Source organism: Oreochromis niloticus, linkage group LG3 (genome assembly GCF_001858045.2).
Source record: "Oreochromis niloticus isolate F11D_XX linkage group LG3, O_niloticus_UMD_NMBU, whole genome shotgun sequence".
Lineage (NCBI taxonomy): Eukaryota > Metazoa > Chordata > Actinopteri > Cichliformes > Cichlidae > Oreochromis > Oreochromis niloticus.
The window spans coordinates 9,070,659-9,088,710 of NC_031967.2; the positions used below are offsets into that span (position 1 = coordinate 9,070,659).

Here is an 18,052-nt window from a genome sequence, read left to right on the forward strand (position 1 = left end):
TGGGTGTCTTTAAATTTAGCCTTCTGTAGCTTGATCATTTACATTTCAGTTCAATTCAATGCAATTCAATTTTATTTATACAGCACCAAATCACAACAACAGTCGACTCAAGGCGCTTTATATTGTAAGGTAGACCCTACAATAATACATACATGGAAAAAAATCATATGACACGCTATGAGCAAGCACTTTGGCGACAGTGGGAAGGAAAAACTCCATTTTAACAGGAAGAAACCTCCAGCAGAACCAGGCTCAGGGAGGAGTGGATATCTGCTGCGATCGGTTGGGGTGCGAGAAGGAAGACAGGAAAAAAGACATGACAAGCCATTTCCATCAAACTATGTGATATCACTGTCGCCAACTCAGACGGTCCTGTGTTTGGTTCCTGCTTTCCGAAACCTGACACCTAACTCATTATTCGGTCCATATCAGAACAGATATCCAACATGATTTTTTACCCCACTGAGATCTCAATTGTTCTCCAAGTCTTCCTTTAATTGTTTTTGAACTGCAATTTATTTACCTTCAAGAAGTAACTATACACCAAAAAATAGTGATTGATAAAAAATTGTGATCATATTTTTGCATTAAAATGTCTCACAGAGGTGTCTGTCTCTCTAGTCCGGGTATCAGACCAGAGTTTCTATTATTTATTTCACTCTAAGCACCACTTGTTGTTAATTCCTATAATAATCGTGTGCTCGAATGCAAATGTTCCTTATTAATACCACTGAAGGAAGCTGCGCAGTGAAGTTAAAGCAGCACAAACTTGGGAATGTGTTGGTGCTGCATTAAAGTATATCTTATAGGTCCTAATTAGTCGGTTCTCCACTGCTGGAGCTGAAGCTAACACGGTTTGGAAAATTGGGCCACTGTCATGATATTCATCAGGTATCGCCAGGCTTTTAGGTTTGCTACTTTGTAGCAACACTGGTCACAAAAATCCACTGAAATGTATTTATTACCTCAAAATTCAATAATTAAAATATTTATTACCTATTCTATATTTGATATGAAACACACAGAGCTCTCTGTGACACAATTTGCTGAAAAATCAATCGCCACATAAATCCTGTCAAAGCCTTCATTAATGTGAGCGCAGACATGGAGGAGCAAGACAAACTTCTTTGTGTTAGCTGTGTCCAGCTTGTTTTAAAGTATTCATTAGCTGCACACTGAATACAATAGCTTTAACCTCTCTGATGATCCGTCTCCGCTAACCATCCTCTTGCACCTCTCTTCTTATTTATAGCACACATACAGCCACCTCACCGCTCTAAAATATGTCACAACCCTCCTTCAAACCATTTAAAAACAGTCATATCCTTTGGCTGTGACATATGTTTGGCACGGCTTTGTTATTCACGTCCTCACCTCAGGCTTGCTATTGTTAGACAAGCGTGTGAAAAAATACAGCTAGAGTAATCTAAAAGTTTCCAGTTGGACATCAGAATCCAGGATAAACTAAGGAAGGAGATTGCACAAGCAGAAAAACCTCAGAGATAGCAGAGCAGGAAACAGCACAAAGCAATAACAGACGTGTGCAGACTTTCCTCACAGATTATACGACAACAAGTCACACAGAGAACGCACTAAAGTTTGCTTTAGATTGCTCTCTGTTTACACCACCACAGCCACCAATGAGCACTATTGCAAAAAAGGTAGTATATCCATGCTTCAAGTAACTTCTTGTCAGACAAGTCTTACATGGTTTGTAAGACACATAATCTAAGTGGTTTGTAAGAATCTATCTGTTCAGATGGTGATTTATTCTGGTCAAAGTCACACCTCAAGTTTAGTATGATGAGCAGCAGGAGCAGCAGTCCGATAATAAACGGATATAAGATGTTGCAAGAAACATGAAGAATGGGAGATAATCTGAGTTACACTGATAGAAAGCAGTGAGGTAAGACGGCAGGATCCCAAGAGACCCACAAAGGCTGTAATCAGTGAAATGATAAAAGATCAGAGCATAAGCAAAATAATTAGTGTTGTCTGATCCTGATTTTCCAGCCTTTTTCCTCTGCTTTGAGCTTACACTGTTTATTTACTTAAAGCCCTTCTTTGGCCTCTTTATTATCCCCAGTTACCCAATAAATCTGAAGACATCAATGGGACAGCTATACGTGGTATGTAGAACTAGAGGTGACCTTTCTGCTTAATGTAGCATAAGAGTATAAGCCTTTATGCTACAGCAGAAAAGTCACCACTTTAGATCTTGGTTGTTTTTTGTATGATCTCGACATTACAGATGAAATAGTTACTTCACAGCCTTTGCTCTCATGGTCAGTAAGAGCAGCGTAAACAAACATCAAAGTTTGATCGTCCTGATTACACCGCTTGGTAATGATTGCATAGCTGAAGTATTTTTTTCTTGGCTGAGACGAGAGCGTTGGCTCTCTTATCGCCACCTGACTGCAGCGGGGTGGACAGATAGACAGACGGAGGTGGTCTTCCTGTGTGTTTTCAAGCAGGATTTCCTTCAGCCTGTCCTCCTGCTGGCCCCATGGCCTCTAGCTTAACCCGAGGACACGGTGACCTCCCAACGTTCTGTCACTGTGCACGGGAGTTTTATACCATAGAGGCTTTTTGTTAGCATTTAGAATAAAACAGTTGTCATAATATAAGTGTGCAGTTTCACACATGGAAACATAGTAGTTCCTTTTTAATAATCTTTAGTTATTATTTGTGTTACCTAAGGATAAAAGCTATACATGCGACTTCAAACTGATTACACAAAAAACCCCATCAACCATCTATATTTATATTAAATCTATTAGTGCTTAAATTCTTAAATTTTATACTTTATCAGGTACCTGGCTGATTTGAACCCAACAGCATAGACAGAACTATTGCTGGATATTGATCAGGTCTTCAAAGCCGCAGACAGCATTGTCGAGCCCTAACAACAGGATGTTTTAAGAGCAACAACGTAATGTAGTATTTGAAGACAATGTCCTTTAAGCGGAGGGCGCAGGTCAAATCAGTGTTTCCTCTACTTAAAAATCTTTTTAGCTAATCTAAAACTCATTTCTATAAAGACCTACTGAACATAAAAGCATCTTGAGCATTTGCTTTTATTTTACAGAGAAAAGCTGGATCAGTGTAGTCAGTATATTTAAGAAAGAGGGGCATGAACTACGCAACAAAAAAACATGTATTAAACATTACTGCACTAAAAACGACATACACACACACACACACACACACATATGTTTTCATATCTTTGTTGGGACATCTAATTGACTTTATGCTTTCCCTAGCCGCTTACCCTAACCATCAACAATGACTCCCTAATCCTAATCCTAACCCTCAGCCTAAACCTAACCGTAACCTAATTGTATCCCTGACACTAAAACCACATTTTGAGTCTCAAAAATGACTTCAAACTTTCCAGGACCGAGATTTTGGTCCCCATAAGGGTTGTTGGTCCCCACAAGTGTAGTAAACTTCCAATTTTTGATCCCCACAAAGACATATAAACACAGTCACACACACACACACATGGTCAAGCTAAATCTAGATGTATAAAATTTGCTTCAGCTCTCACTAAACTTAGTGATTCTCTGTTTTTGTAGCATGTAGCACAAAGAGGGCGCTATTCTGGACTCAAACCAACTTTTCGTGCGTGCACGGCAATGCCACACACTGGTGTCACAGACTACCTCTAAGACCCACAGAGGTCCAAATCACACCTTCTACGGCATGATTTATAATAACAACGCAACCAAAAACTCCTTTTAAAAGGAGTCAAAGTCAGCATTTCAGCACAAACGCCTCACACCAACTGTCAAGGATGGAGGCGGAGGGGTGATGATGGGGGCTTGTTTTGCATCCACAGGACCTGGGCATCTTGCAGTCATTAAGTCAACCATGAACTCTTCTGTATATAAAGTATTCAGAGTCAAATGTGAGACCATCTGTCTGCCAGCTAAAGCTTGGCCTGGTCAAAGTCAAAGTCAACCTGATTGAAATGCTGCGTTGACACCTTAAGAGAGCTGTGTATGAAACTGTAAGTGTCAGATGGCATCATCTGCCTCTTATCAATTCTACCTGTAGGTTTTAATCACTGGTTAACATTTTATAAAGCAGTTTTTGGACTCTGTAATACAAACAAACATGATAAAAAGAATGTGCTCAGCTCGGAGGTACCTCCACTTTTAAGACAAACCAAGTCTGCCTCTACTGCCCTTCCCCCCCTTTTTTCTGCTTTCCTGCACCTCAACTTATCAGGTCAGCCGCCTCATTCTGACCCCTAACACACAACACCCAGCCCCCATTGCAACAGGGAGAGGGTGAAGGGGTGTAGCATGTCCTGGATAAGAGAGGTGGAATGTGTGCAGTGAGAGGAGTTGCTGGAGAAAAGCAGGGGGGGTTGATAAGTTTGGTGGGTGGAGAGAAAGTGGGATGGATGCAGGGAGTGCAGGAGGAGGGAAGAGACAGCACTCTGGACTCAATCAGATGGGGGGTAAAAAGAGGAGGGCAGAGACAGTTTGACATACCGAAGACAAAGACCACGGCAACTGGAAGCTCCAGTTATTTCCACCATCATCTCTGCACTACTTCGTCCACAGCAACAATTTGATTGGACGATTGGAGAAGACGACAGAAGATTTAAGACGCAATCTTTTCTACTGACATCTCAGGATATCTGACAAAAGCCAAAAGCAAAGCTGCAGGAAACCAACTTATCACCTAAAGAGATAAGGCTTCAGAGGGGAACCTCCAAGAAGATCTCAAAGCCTGTTTCAACTTCACTCTGGAGAACTGGAAAAGAACAGTTGAAGGAATAAAAGCAGAGCGAAAGAGCTTCATTAAAGTGTGCAGGGAGTGCACAAGTGTGGCTGACAGACTGGTCACAAGTCTTCTGCAGAAGAAGTGAGAAAAGCAGCAACAATCTGGAGGAGGAACAGCAAGAGGTCCACCGGGCCCCACAGCACAACGTGAGTACGACCTCAAACAATGAAATCATTTAACACTGAACAGCTGAGATTTAAGTTACTACACTGAAGCTAAAACATTGTTTACATCTATTTACTGATGTTCAACAGAACGTAATGAGTATATAGAGTCAAACAAGTATTATTGCAGCTATTTTGTTCCAGATAATAGAAAGAAAGAACAATAGAAAATCTCCCTGAATCAATGAAGCATGACAGCACTGAGACCTAGCTAATCTACAATATAGCGCTAGACAGTATGACAAAAACATAAATTCAAAAAGAAAAAGTGTCGGGCAAACAAAAGATCATCATACAGTAGCTTCATTAACCTCGCTGCTCAGTTTTCCATATTTAATCTAAACTAAATAATCGATTTAGTTATGACACAACACGTTACTCCACGAAAAGTAAGAGCAGTGAGTAAAATGGGCGGAGTCCTTAAATGTATTTTCAGTAAGCAGCACAATGAGTCACCTCACACACACGCATGTGCGCATACACACTTTCCTGCCAGTCCTTCCTCTATGACCTTCCACCTTACAAAAACACTTGGGATAACAATGGGACACAGGCGTGGAAAAATTAACACTAAAGCACCCAGGACAGCATCACGAAACCCCCGGATCTGTTGTACCTGCTGAGTGAGTCCAACATTTTGAAGGTTACTTTTTGTTCCACTTGAGCTGTAAGTGCACACAGCGTGCACACACGGCCATCTTACCTGACCTTTCTGACTTTACATGATTAAACGGCCTCACCCATTTTTGTTTGTACAAAAAGCTGCTGTTGTGCACACAAGTTACATCTTGCCATCACAATGAACCACTCATTACACACATCACACCACCGCCAGCACAGGCATAGCCCTCCACTGGTTCCTGCACAGGATAGATTCTAACGTGCTCAATTTTTGTCCACACAGCATTCCCATACGGCATAAATATGAATCTGTGACTCATTCAAGTCAAAGAAAAGATGGCCTTCCTATCAGTGTGTGGCAATGCTTTTAAAAAGAAAAGGATGACAGGTTGAGTAGGTCTTTCCTGCTGGGATTTTTCCAGCACTGAAGCTTTTTCTGGCAGCTTGCAAAGCCGTGGTACTCTCACGTCCTCTCTCCAACATGGTCATCGCTGTCTCCTGACCTCAGAGAAGTGAGGATATCCTGCAGCAGACGCAGCTGCGTACCCCATAAACCCTGGTGCAACGTCCTGGTGTAAGATCTCTTGAAATCAGTTTAAGTTAAATAATGACCACATTAAAAATGATATATCTATCTACTTTGTTATATAAAATTGCCATTATTTATTTTTAATATTTTATGCTCACAAGGCCATTATTTATACAAGTTAAATAATTCTATAAACTGTTATATTTCCATAAAAATGCCTAACATTTTGCAATAATGGCATGTTGGGCATTAATAATATCGCGGGAAAATAGATAATTTTAAGATTTTATTTTAATTAACCAAAATATTTAAAATATTTAACCCTGTCCCCTGCAATACTGTGAACATGTTGGATTATTGTTCTAAGCACTTTATATTATAAGGTGAAGACCTACAGTAATATACACAAACCTGTGACCAGCTCCTTTTAAAATGCTGTTCCTATATTGATTTCTTCCGATGCCAAAAAATTGCTAAATCACGAGAAAACCTGACCATTATTTTAACACAAAATAAGCGAATAATTCGTTGCGGTGCAGTTTTTTAAAGTAGCAAAGTCATGGGCATTATTGAGCTGGTGCTTCACTGAGCTACGGTGAAAACTAAGGGTTCAATTTGTAACGGTGGACTGTTTTACTAGTACAAGATATATTCTCCTGTACATACAGAACACACAACACCACATAGCCACAAGTACATGGGCAAACAACACCCACATGTACAAACTTTGATGCGAGTTAGCCTTGATCTCTCCACTTCACAAACTACATATAGCAATTATGGGGCCTTTTCCTTTTGGCCAATCAGATCGCTGATAATCATCACCTCACAGATGGCATCACACAAGGCTAGCTTCCTGACAGAAAAAGCATGTAACCTCTTAGTGAACCCACAACCACTAACCCATGGATATGTGCAATCTGAAGAATTTGCAGTGGTTTTTGTAACTTTGACACGTGACCGCTCACACAGTCTCCACCACAAACACATTGGCCACACAACACCTTCAAAACACCTGCAATGATGTGCACAATCTGCTCATCCCTGATGTTGATTCAGACCAAGCTTCGATTTCTTTTTCTTCACACAGTTCGTTATGAGTATGACTGGTACTCTCGAGAGGGGGGCACACCATCAGGCCTTGGACTTGTCTGAGGAGCTGCCACCTCACCACCACCATCACCACACCAACCACCAGCAGCAGCAGCATCTTCACCATTCCAACTCCCTGGCATCCACCACGGCTGTGGGTGGAGGGAGAGAAACACCTTCACGTGTGGTTGTGCCTCCTCCTTATTCTGCAGCTGAGAGTGGCGGCGGGGGAAGCGAGGCTCCTCTGGAGCTGCGGGGATCTCTCGACTGCTGGGCCTGCTCGGTGCTGGTGACCGCTCAGAACGTGCTGATCGCCGCAATCAACGCGTGCCTCGCTGGACTGGTGTTCGGGATCATCCTGACACCAGCCATCGTCATGGTTGTGTTTGGCTTCCTCTGTCACTCTACAGTAAGAGAAGGGAAAACGGGGAGCGAATGAACGGGAACGTGTGAAAACTGTGTGAACTCTTTGTGTTCTTCTGCTGCACCGCAGCATTCAGGCGCAATTTAAACTCGATTAGCACATCTACATGCATCCTCAGACGCATTTCATAATAATTCAGAGAGCTATTTGCTCTCAAAAATCATGCATCACAGACATTTGAAACCACTGGAGTATGTAAGGAGGGATGCTAAGTGGAGATGATTGCATCCATCTTTTTATGAAATATCTACAAGTCCTAATCTTGTAACTTTTATCCACAAGTTTGAAATAGTGTGCTTGGGGTTTAGGGAGTGCTTTGGCTTCTATCATCAATGAGAGGTTTTATAATCTGATAAGTCTCAGATTCTTTTAGATGTTGAGAAGAAACAACTGCACAGGGCAAGTGGCCAGCAGTCTAGGATAGGCATTAGAGCACAAAACTTTAAAGAATGTCTGCTTTAGGGATTAAAATACACTTTTTAACATATGATTGTGAAAGCATAATATTTAAAATGCTTTCACACCATAAAGTGGTGTAATATATAAATATTATAAACTAAATAAATGGTTAATACACAGAATTGCATATGAGCAAACAATATTTTTAAAAAGCACATACAGCTAAAACCAAGCTGCTCACTTAACATCGTATGCAGAAGCATCACCTGGACTAAACCAAAAAGTCATGGTGGATCAGAGGCTTTCACACATACCAGTGGCACTTGTGTAGGCCTCCTTAATAACCAGAGGGACCAGGATTCTCTCATGTTCTCTCACAATAAGACCTCATGTGACACCAGCTTAGAAAGGGATTAAGCAGGATCTGGCAGGGTGAAGAAAGGAGGAAATTCAGGAGAAATAAAAAGGGCCGAAGAAAAAAACATATCCAGAAAGTAAGTTGGATCTAAGTATTTAAGAAAACAGACCGCATAAAATCAACTATTTTGCAACAGTCAACCACACATGAAATATATACAACTTTTTGCAAAAAAGAAACAAGCGCATTCCTTTCTCAGTACACCCTGCGTCAGATCGGGAGACATTCAGGAGCTCTCACGATTTTAAAACAAACACGGGCATACCTCTGCGAGTCTTATCTTCTACGACTCCTATTCTAAACGCTTCCTCCGTTAACTCGCACTATATTATATTTTTATGCAGAATGTACGTTGTTTTAATTTTAAATAAGATTAAATCAACTATACGGTTTTAAGACTGCACGACTTTAATCATTTAAAGGAACAATATAGGAGACGTTATTTCAATTTCCGGTGCTGCGGGAAGCAGTGGATTCTGGTGCACAACTCTTGCCTTGCTCAGTTGTGCACCAGTACATCAGCATCATTAAAAGATGATAGTTAAAGAAAAGAAAACACCAGTGAGTTAAACTATACACAGCTTTGCCACTTAACAGGCAAAGATTGACAGAGTTTAGTGTTTTCCATGTCATTCTGCTTTCTCCTCTTTCTTGCAGCCTGCACTTTGCTCGTGCATTCGTATGTTCACTTCACAGGGTGATAGGCATAATTCAGGCTTACCGTCTCTCCTCCTCTTCCACATTCATATCTTGAACCCTTCACCTTTTCTTCCACTCCCACTGTGCTATTGCGCATACTTTGACATAGAGCATCGATCCAGCTCACAGTAGCTTCAACCAACGTCTTTTTAGTTCCATTTATTTTTCTCAGACATCCATGTGTTTATGTGTGTGAGAGACAATAAGAGTGTTATATCTCAGACTACCAACTGGTGTCTGTCCTCACCTCATACACACATACCACATACAGTACGTCATTTACTGGATTGTGATGATGGCCGGCAGATCAGCCAAGGTTTTCGTGTGTGTAACTGTGTGGGAGCAGAGCCTTCTTAAAAAAATGTATCATCCTGGGTAAAGTTGCAAAATAAAGGTTTAAAATGCCGACTGACTGAAAACACTAAAGTTTTCCGTGTGGTCTCTGCAGGTCCGCCCCCATGGAACTACACCCTACTGCTCAGACCTACTGACCGATGGAGGCTGTGTAGCTTTGCTGGTGGTGGGCTTCCTCTTGGTCACTCCTCTGCTAGTCCTGGCACTGGCTGCATACTGTCGTCTGGCCCGACACCTCCAGCTGGGCCTGTGTTTCATTCCATACAGCCGGGCCGTGTACAAGAACCTCCCGGCCACCCAGCATCGTGGCCTGGGCACGGGCTGCTGCGGGGGTCGAGATGCTGCTGATGGCGGTGGAAAGGGGAAGGTCTGGGTGTGAGATGACAGTGGGCTGGGTAAAGGGGAAAAGAAAATGGGGTGAAAAAAGACCTTTAGATTAAGTAAAGGGGCACGAACAAAAAAAGAGGGGTTAAGAAAAGGCAGCAGATGTCAGGAAAATTGAGATATGTGAGCTATAATTACTATAAAAACCAGCTCAGAATCATGGAAGACATTTTACATGGTTAATAAAGACAGAGCAGCATTTATTGTTAAAAAAGTAGCAAGGTGTACTTTGCTGTTAGTGGAATTTTATCTTGTAACTTTCTAGTTACAATATTGCCTCAGCATTATGGAAAAAACTGAATCCAAACAAAGTGTGTATACTTCAATTAAAAGAAAACATAAGCCAGATCAAATGCAAATTCCACTTTGTTAAATAACACGGTCTCAATAAGAGAGCCTGTTCAAGTCAATAAAATACAGCCAAGACCAAAAGACACTTACATGATGGTCTGGTTTATTTGTATGTGTTTTTAAATAACTGAGAGGAAGCTGGACATAATAAAAAACATCAAATCCCACAAGAGTTGTACTGACACTTCACGGCTGTATCCTGTCACAATTACGTTATAATGAGAAACATTTATATGTCTAGTGTAGTTTTCTTTTTAGCTGTTGCAAACTGTGACTGCATTCTCTTGCATGTTTTGTTTCCTTTTTTTAAATAAATAAAGCTAAGAGAGTTTGCTGGTGTGGTCTGCCGTTTTATTAGCGCGAGTTTACAGAGTTCAAAAGCAGTTTAAAGAGTATGGGCTCAAAATGTGGTCATAAATATTTTGTACTTGTAAATCAGGATTTGTATGTGTAAAAAGAATTTGTGTGTGCGTAAAAAAGATTTGTGTGTGGACTTAGCCAAAAAAACACCTGCAAGTTACAAGTACGAATTTTGACCCTATTTTTCTTCCTTTCATCTGATTGGTCATTGTCATGTCAATCACAAATGTAACAATCCAATCAGAGAACAGATGGGTTTGGCTGTCGGAGGGGCGCTTTTTTGAACTGCAGGTCCTTGAAGGGAATAAATGCCCTTTTACATGCCAACCCAAAGTTTTCCTTCATCACCACGAAGGAAAACAAGTACAAAATATTTATGACCACATTTTGAACCCATAAAAGAGGAATGGTCCATTTATCCACCAGAGCGACTATCAGAGCCGACTGGAGTAACAACAGCTGTTTTAGGGGAATGATGAAATCCACCAACATTAGTCTTTTTGACTGTTATCAGCCAATAAACAAATAAGATGTGTTGTTTGTTAGGCGTTATTAGACATCATAGCTGTTACAAGTTTTAAAATACAAGAGACAGCTAAGAGTGTGATGTATTATGATAAACAGACGATGTTACATACCATAACAAACTATCTATCCCCATTCTTGTTAAAGTGCAAACTTCAATAATGTGTTGGATTAATCAGGGTTCATAAACCTTTTCAGGGTCAAATTCAAGCACTTTTTAAGGACTTTTAAGGTCAATTTTAAAGCTTTTCTAGCACATTACCAAAAAAACAAAAACAAACAAACAAACAAGAATGCATGCTTCACTTTGCATCACCTCAGTAAGACCATGTGAAAATTACAACAAATCATCTTAGGTTGAGTTAAATGTCCTTTGTTCCCCTTTCATCAAAACATAGAAAAACGCACCACACAAAAATACTGCAAAAGGAAAAGGCTGCCTTATATGCATATAGTGTTGAAACTCAAAAGGCACATCTCACTTAAAAATTAAGATGTACAAATGTGTTCAAATCAAATCTTCTGTTGAAAACAAAACAAGAAAACTGCACCAAACATCAAAATCAAACCAAAATAATACACAGCAAGGCCAAATTAATCTAGTCTTCTCACAGATATTGATGCTTCTTTCCTACGTGACACAAAAAGTAGGAGACAGATGTTTTTTTTGTTTTAGTTCATTCATTCAAAACTAACTGTGAGATGTTTAACTACATTCCTGTCTATATTATTGTTGAAGTCCTAAATGATCACCTTTAAAGTGTTTGTGCACCATGTGCAGTAAGACAGGCATGGAGAACAGCACTGACTGGGAGGCTTTGAACAGATGACACACTCAATTCAAATCAACATATAAGACTTTAAGAACGCACAAGCATCTACCTAAAATCGATTTATTTAATCTATCATCTTTGATATTTTTTAGGTACAATTGTAATGTATTTTTTTCATCTCCGTTAAATAAACAGACAGCCTTAAAGTATGAAATATTCACATATAAAAACATATAAATGTGTCTACTGTCTCAGTGGCTGATAGTGCCCCACAGGCCTCAGTGTGAGCTTGAAGCCACTATAATGTTGAAGTTGTTTAATGTGTAGGTGCTCACGATAAACAGATTTTGAATGAAAGCCAGGGAACTTCGGTAGCACAAAAACAGTGTCTATTCTTTGTGGACATATGGAACAGTCCCTCTTCTTACCATTATTTCCCCTTAAGGTGTTTCCAAAGGCACCGTGTTAATGCCAGAAAAAAGCTGCAGCCATACACAAAAACATAAACATTTTTCTATTTACTTGGTTATAACTTTGCTTTTAGTCTCTAATCAGAAAGCCTTAAGTTGGCTAGTTAAGTATCGGGCTAACGTTTAAAGCTTTCACTTGAGTGAAGTAACTCACATTACTGTTACTGCTAAGTAATGTTGGCTAAGTTCACAGCATATTTCATACATCACCACGCCATAACTAACTGCTATAACAGCGCTGCCATATTGTATCATACTCAGTGCACTTCAATCATCATAGCAAAACAATTATTTAGAAAAATTAGCATGTGTAACGTACACACACTGGAAAATTATGTACTAGGGCTTACGCAAAGTCCCCCTCGTGAAAAGGTGCAAATCCTTTTCGCAGACCTTTCAGGTGGATTTATTCCTTGTGTTATCCATGATTTGTATTTGTCGTTTTCCAGCAAACAGTCATTAAAATAGCAACCTCCAGGCATGTTAGTGCACTTAGAAGTCGAGTCTACGGTAGTGCGACTGTTCGGCAGACTGACATGCAGAGGAGCAAGGCAGCCCAGGCGGAGAAATTTTGCTTTTAGACTTTGCGACTCATTTTATAGCTGAAGAAAACTATTCAAGTGAATGAAATACGGTTATAGTTTCAAGTAGTTTTAACCACCACATCCGAAATCCAAACACTCTTCAAGGATTTCGATCATCGGTGAAACCCCGATTACCACTGTGCTTTCAGAATTAGCCTTTTTTTTATTTTTTTACACGTTATTAGGGGAAAGCGCGTACGCAGTCCCCACTACCATAAATTGTGCAGTTGAGATTCCCACATTTGAGGAATTCACAGAGGTCAGAACTGCCTGTGTGCAATGGCAAAGCCTCACTCTGGACGAACCACCTTCATGATCATGGTATCATCCCTGCCAGGTAAGTATGAGTGGGAAATAGCCAGGCAGGGGGGTGGGTTTCAGCCACATACGAGTCAGCCTGACGGTGTTACGGAAATAAGCAGCAACACAGTGTTTAGTGGAACACGATCATAATTTAAAATCTAACTCGTTCACCAAATGATTAATGCTATTTTATTGACATGTAATAGTTAATTTGAAAGTTAAATAGGCTGAGATTTTCCCATGATGCTTTGCCGCAATGTATGGGTTTGACCGCAATTGGTTTGACGTCGCAGCTTACTTCCGGTCAGCGAGCGTTTTATTTTTAAAAAGTTTTGCAAATCATTATACAAACACTAGCATTGAATGAGCAGTCATTCATGTTATATATTCTGCAAGCGTCCAAAATTATAACACTAACGTGATAAGTGAGGCTTTTCTTTTTAACTGTGGTTTCATTCAGCCATATCGACCCGGTGACTATTAACAGGTGTTTCCCCAGCTTTGCCCACAAAAGTTGAATACAACTGGCATAAAACGTTAAGAAAAAAATCAATACACTGTAAAACAAGTCCATATGGGACAAAACATGCGTCGACATTCGTCTATTTTACGAATAAACTGCTCCAGCAATGTCATGCTAGCATGGCTGTAAGAGTACTGTGAGTTTTGGCGCCATCTAGTGGACTACCAAACACACAGACAAGCTAATGTGCATGTGCAGTAGGCCTGGTGCTGTGAGCCCAGTGAACACACGGCTATTTTGCATAAACGCAAATATTGAATAAAAGTCATCTGACGTTTAAACAAGAGCTTGTTTTGTGAAGTTAAGCCATCAACTTGCACAGTTTTAGCTGCCATAAATGATCCCATACTCGCACACATTGAAAACAGTATAAACGGCTACTAATTAGCAGAGGAGACCTACATTATCTGACACCTGGTGACGCACAAGCTTACCAGCCTGTTAACTTAATTAGTACCCCGAAAGAAAAGTTAAGTTACAGCAGGGGTTATTAATGACTTATTAATCACCGGCTTACCCATGGACTGGCAAGAGTCACGACACCACCGAGGTTAAGGCCACAAAAGCGACATTTTCAACACTCATCTGAGGAAAGCTGAAGGTGCCATTGAAGATGACGGCTGGGAAATTTTCATACATTTAAATACACGACGTATTCCAGGATAAACAGACTGCTGAGTTAATAACATTTAGAGAGCGATGTCTATCTCAAACGCACGTTAAAAAAGTCGTTAATTGTCTAATATTTGTCGTTAATTGACCGTCTAATATTTTGGTTATATCGGTAAAAGCCTGTAGAGCCTTTAAAAAGAAAGAAATGTCCTGTTTTGCAAGTATTTTTTATGACACTGCGTTATTTTATCTATATTATAATCGAGTCTTTTTACAGAACTGTGACGTCCTCGGCCACGCCTCTCTTGAAAACACACCTTTAATATCAATGAGACTTAAGAAAAAGCGACTTTGCCAAAAACTATACACGTGAAAGGATACTCGGGTGAAGCAGTTAACATTGGGAATTTGTTTTTGGAATTCAAATGAAAATCCTTGTTATCCTGAGATAAACCAAATGAATTACTCATCTGTTTTAATGATAAACGTGCTTCTTTGTTCTGGGTCTGGGATTGTTGGTATAGCTTTTATCTTTTGTCTTTATTTGTCCACGGCCAACGAGGTATTTCACTTCTTCTTGTGCCCAGGTACACTTGCTCACAGTCACAGCAGCCACAGTCACAGTGCTGCTCCACGTTTTGCTCTCTGATTGCTGGCTGCATGTTTAGCCAGGTGATTACCTGTTAAGCCTCTCTGACGGTGGGAGGTCGAGAGCAGATAGAGCAGAGTACACGGTGAAGCATTCACAACACAAGAGGAACACCTCTAAAAGGAGGACACGGGCTGTGCGGTCGATCTCTTATTGTTCATACTAACTGGACACAGAGGTAAGGTAAGCGATGTGCAGTGGAAAAAATGAAGATCAAGGACTGACAGTGATAGAAAACACTGTTTCTTTTTATCTTTAAGCATTCCTAAAACTGTCCATTTTCACATGTCCAAACATGCACGTATATATTTTCACTAATATGCTTAATTGGAGTACAGAGTGCACTTATTGTGGCATGTGTGTCTCTGTTTATCCACAGCATGTCCAAAGCAGGAGAGCGGACCCCTTCCACAACTTCCGCTGACTCAGCCTCAGCAGATGGGTAACTTGAGATTGTCTTTGTGTATCTTCCTCAGAATAGAATAAATTTATCTAAATGTATGCACGATTTCCCCAACTCTGATGTGTGGCTGTGGTAACTTCATTTATTACCTCACGAAAACATGTTAGAATTTCTCAAGCAATAAATATGCTTATTGGTAAGATGATTTTTATAGCAGAGGTATTGTTCTCTGGTGTCAAATGTGAGGAAGAATTGTGACTTTACATGTTTTAGAAAAGAAGGCGGCACTAAATCTCCCAAGGGAATGGAGTCCCCATCAGGTTCAGTCTCCGAAACGCCCAAGAAGTCTTTGAAGAAGTCCAAGAAAGTCTCTGAGAGTAAGAACAAAGTCTACATCTCCGTGCTCAACAGTATTTTTGGGGCGGTAAGTACTTTCACTCATTCAAATGTGCTGTACAGCTGTGACCTTTGACCTTCACATATTCAATCACAGTTTTAGCTCAATTTTGTATCCCAGTATTAAGTTTTTCTCCACACACAGTTGTTTAAAAAAAATATCATTATCGATTTAAACGCCATGACGACAGTCAGAGGTGTCACATGTTACAATGTCAGGAGCGAGGCGGAGGTGGGATGGTGTACTTACAGGTGTGCTCCTGATCTTTCTGGAGCTTTTTTCCACTAAGCCTGGTGTGTCTGTCGTGTTAGTCGCCCATTAGCACGAGCTTAGCGTCACAATTCATTAGGATGATCCAAACGAAGAGCTCTGTCAGAACGAGACCTTTTGTTTTTTGATACGTTTATAAATTAAAATTACACACAAGTTAACAATCTTTAATGTCATGAGCATCAGACTCATTTAAAAAAATGAAATGGTGTAGATTTTATTCTATTATGGACTATTTGACTTTGTTTTTGCTGCTGTGACATGTCTGATTCGTGTGTGTGTGCAGGACAGAGAACTGGCTCAGGCTGAATTAGACGGTGAGTCTCACTCACACCTGCATCAGCATTACATTTATTACACCGAGGTGTCAGTATGGGCCTCAGAGGTGATCGCCTAAAAATCCTGTTTTGTGTTGTCAGTGGTAAATTATTACAGAGTATAAAGGAACTGTTACTGTTAAAACGACTGCCTAAACCCAGCTTTTGTTTAGTGTTTTAATATTTTGGTTTGTTTTTTCTGTTTTTGATTTCATTTACTGTTTGTTTCTTTGCATCTTCATATATCTATTGAAGACTAAATGAGGCTAAACATTTGGAAAGCATGAATAAATGAAAAGGTTTTCCTCTTTCGTCTTAGCTGTATGTTCAAAAATAGGGAGAAATGTTCCCGTGGAAAGACCAGACCTTTTCATTTTACATACTGTAACTATTTTTCCAACAGTTTTCCTTAAATTGTGTGAATCTGGGTGCTAAATGTTATCAGTAACTTTCATGTTCTCTTGGCAACCCCTATGATATTTCTCACAGAGCTGCATGAGGCCTTTAAGGAGTTTGACTATGACCAAGATGGCTACTTGAACTACAAGGACGTGGCTGAGTGCATGAGGACTATGGGATACATGCCCACTGAAATGGAACTGCTGGAAATAGTGCAACAGATAAAGATGAGAAGTGAGTCCACTGAGAACATGTTTAATGAAATCGATCAGTCGATTTCAAATCTTTATTAAACAGTGAAGTAAAAAAAACAACAACTCCATATTAGGCCATGTTTTGGCCTTGGTAAGAGCCTCTTTCTTCTTCACAGTGGGCGGGTTAATGGACTTTGAAGACTTCATTGAACTGATGGGACCGAGGATGATGGGCGAGACGGCGGACATGCTGGGACTAAAGGAGCTTCAGTCGGCCTTCGTGCAGGTCTGTCAGCTAACGATGACTCAGTTACCGCAGTTATCGAATTAGAGGTGTGCACACAGTATCACCGGATACGCACGTCATTTCAAATACTTTGTTTTTCAGTTTGATGTAGACAGAGATGGAATAATCAACCAGGAGGAGTTGAAGGAAGCGCTGAAGACCATGCTGGGGGAGAAGCTGAAGAAAGGAGAACTAGAGGAGATCTTAAAGGAGTTGGATATTAATGCAGATGGGAGCATTGATTTTGAAGGTGAGAAGACATCAGCATGTTTGGGCCATTAACTGATTTATTAGAAGTGTGTGTGTTTTTACATTTTTTAAACTTTTCATCCACATTCACCATTACACCAACAAACCCCTGCTCTTCTGTCAGATAGCCACACACTGACTCAATTTTGTGTTTTCTCTTCTTTCTCCTCTTACTCAGAGTTTGTGATGATGCTATCTGTTCGCTAATCGTTCGACAGACCGACCAACCATGGACAGACTGCTTTGTTCCACAGCTGTATTCAGTTAGGCTCACTTGTGTTTGTAACCTAGCTACAGACTTTTACTACATAAAGTGTGGCCTAGCCTTGCAGTAATGCTGCATATGATGAAGTCCTGCATGACTCCCACATGTCATCAAGTGCAGAATATGCAGAGTGTTATCATTTTGTAGATTCATGAACCTTTTGTTGTGATATATCATGTAAATAAGACTGCAGTGTTTTGCTATTTTAATAAAGAAATCAAACTCATGCCTGTCACTAAAA

At 40.3% G+C, this 18,052-nt stretch overlaps 2 protein-coding genes, 1 long non-coding RNA gene and 1 other non-coding gene across 7 annotated transcripts; 2 read left to right on the top strand and 2 right to left on the bottom strand.

Moving 5' to 3' along the window:
- Positions 1 to 3,972: 3,972 nt before the first annotated feature.
- Positions 3,973 to 10,564, top strand: tmem88b (transmembrane protein 88 b). The gene is made up of 3 exons (XM_003457642.5): positions 3,973 to 4,943; positions 7,202 to 7,612; positions 9,592 to 10,564. The coding sequence occupies exons 2-3, from the start codon at positions 7,208 to 7,210 to the stop codon at positions 9,874 to 9,876; spliced, it is 690 nt and encodes a 229-aa protein (XP_003457690.1). The 5' UTR covers positions 3,973 to 4,943; positions 7,202 to 7,207; the 3' UTR covers positions 9,877 to 10,564.
- On the bottom strand, positions 9,692 to 14,402 carry LOC112842883 (uncharacterized). Of its 2 annotated transcripts, none has more exons than XR_003214923.1 (2): positions 14,288 to 14,402; positions 9,692 to 9,888 (listed from the first exon to the last, which is right to left on the bottom strand). It is a non-coding gene; the product is annotated as an uncharacterized LOC112842883 (long non-coding RNA). The 2 variants fall into 2 exon arrangements; XR_003214922.1 differs by lacking the exon at positions 14,288 to 14,402 and adding an exon at positions 12,711 to 12,832.
- LOC112846577 (U1 spliceosomal RNA) lies at positions 13,128 to 13,289 on the bottom strand. Its single transcript, XR_003219587.1, has one exon. It is a non-coding gene; the product is annotated as a U1 spliceosomal RNA (small nuclear RNA).
- A 568-nt stretch (positions 14,403 to 14,970) lies between the features above and the next one.
- On the top strand, positions 14,971 to 18,037 carry si:cabz01076231.1 (calcium-binding protein 2). Of its 3 annotated transcripts, none has more exons than XM_025900300.1 (8): positions 14,971 to 15,214; positions 15,405 to 15,473; positions 15,708 to 15,858; positions 16,388 to 16,418; positions 16,908 to 17,051; positions 17,188 to 17,297; positions 17,400 to 17,547; positions 17,725 to 18,037. In XM_025900300.1, the coding sequence occupies exons 2-8, from the start codon at positions 15,412 to 15,414 to the stop codon at positions 17,751 to 17,753; spliced, it is 675 nt and encodes a 224-aa protein (XP_025756085.1). In that variant the 5' UTR covers positions 14,971 to 15,214; positions 15,405 to 15,411; the 3' UTR covers positions 17,754 to 18,037. The 3 variants fall into 3 exon arrangements, with proteins under 3 accessions (XP_025756085.1, XP_025756094.1, XP_025756076.1); XM_025900309.1 differs by having other exon boundaries at positions 14,971 to 15,209; positions 15,411 to 15,473; XM_025900291.1 differs by having other exon boundaries at positions 14,973 to 15,214; positions 15,411 to 15,473.
- Positions 18,038 to 18,052: the final 15 nt, after the last annotated feature.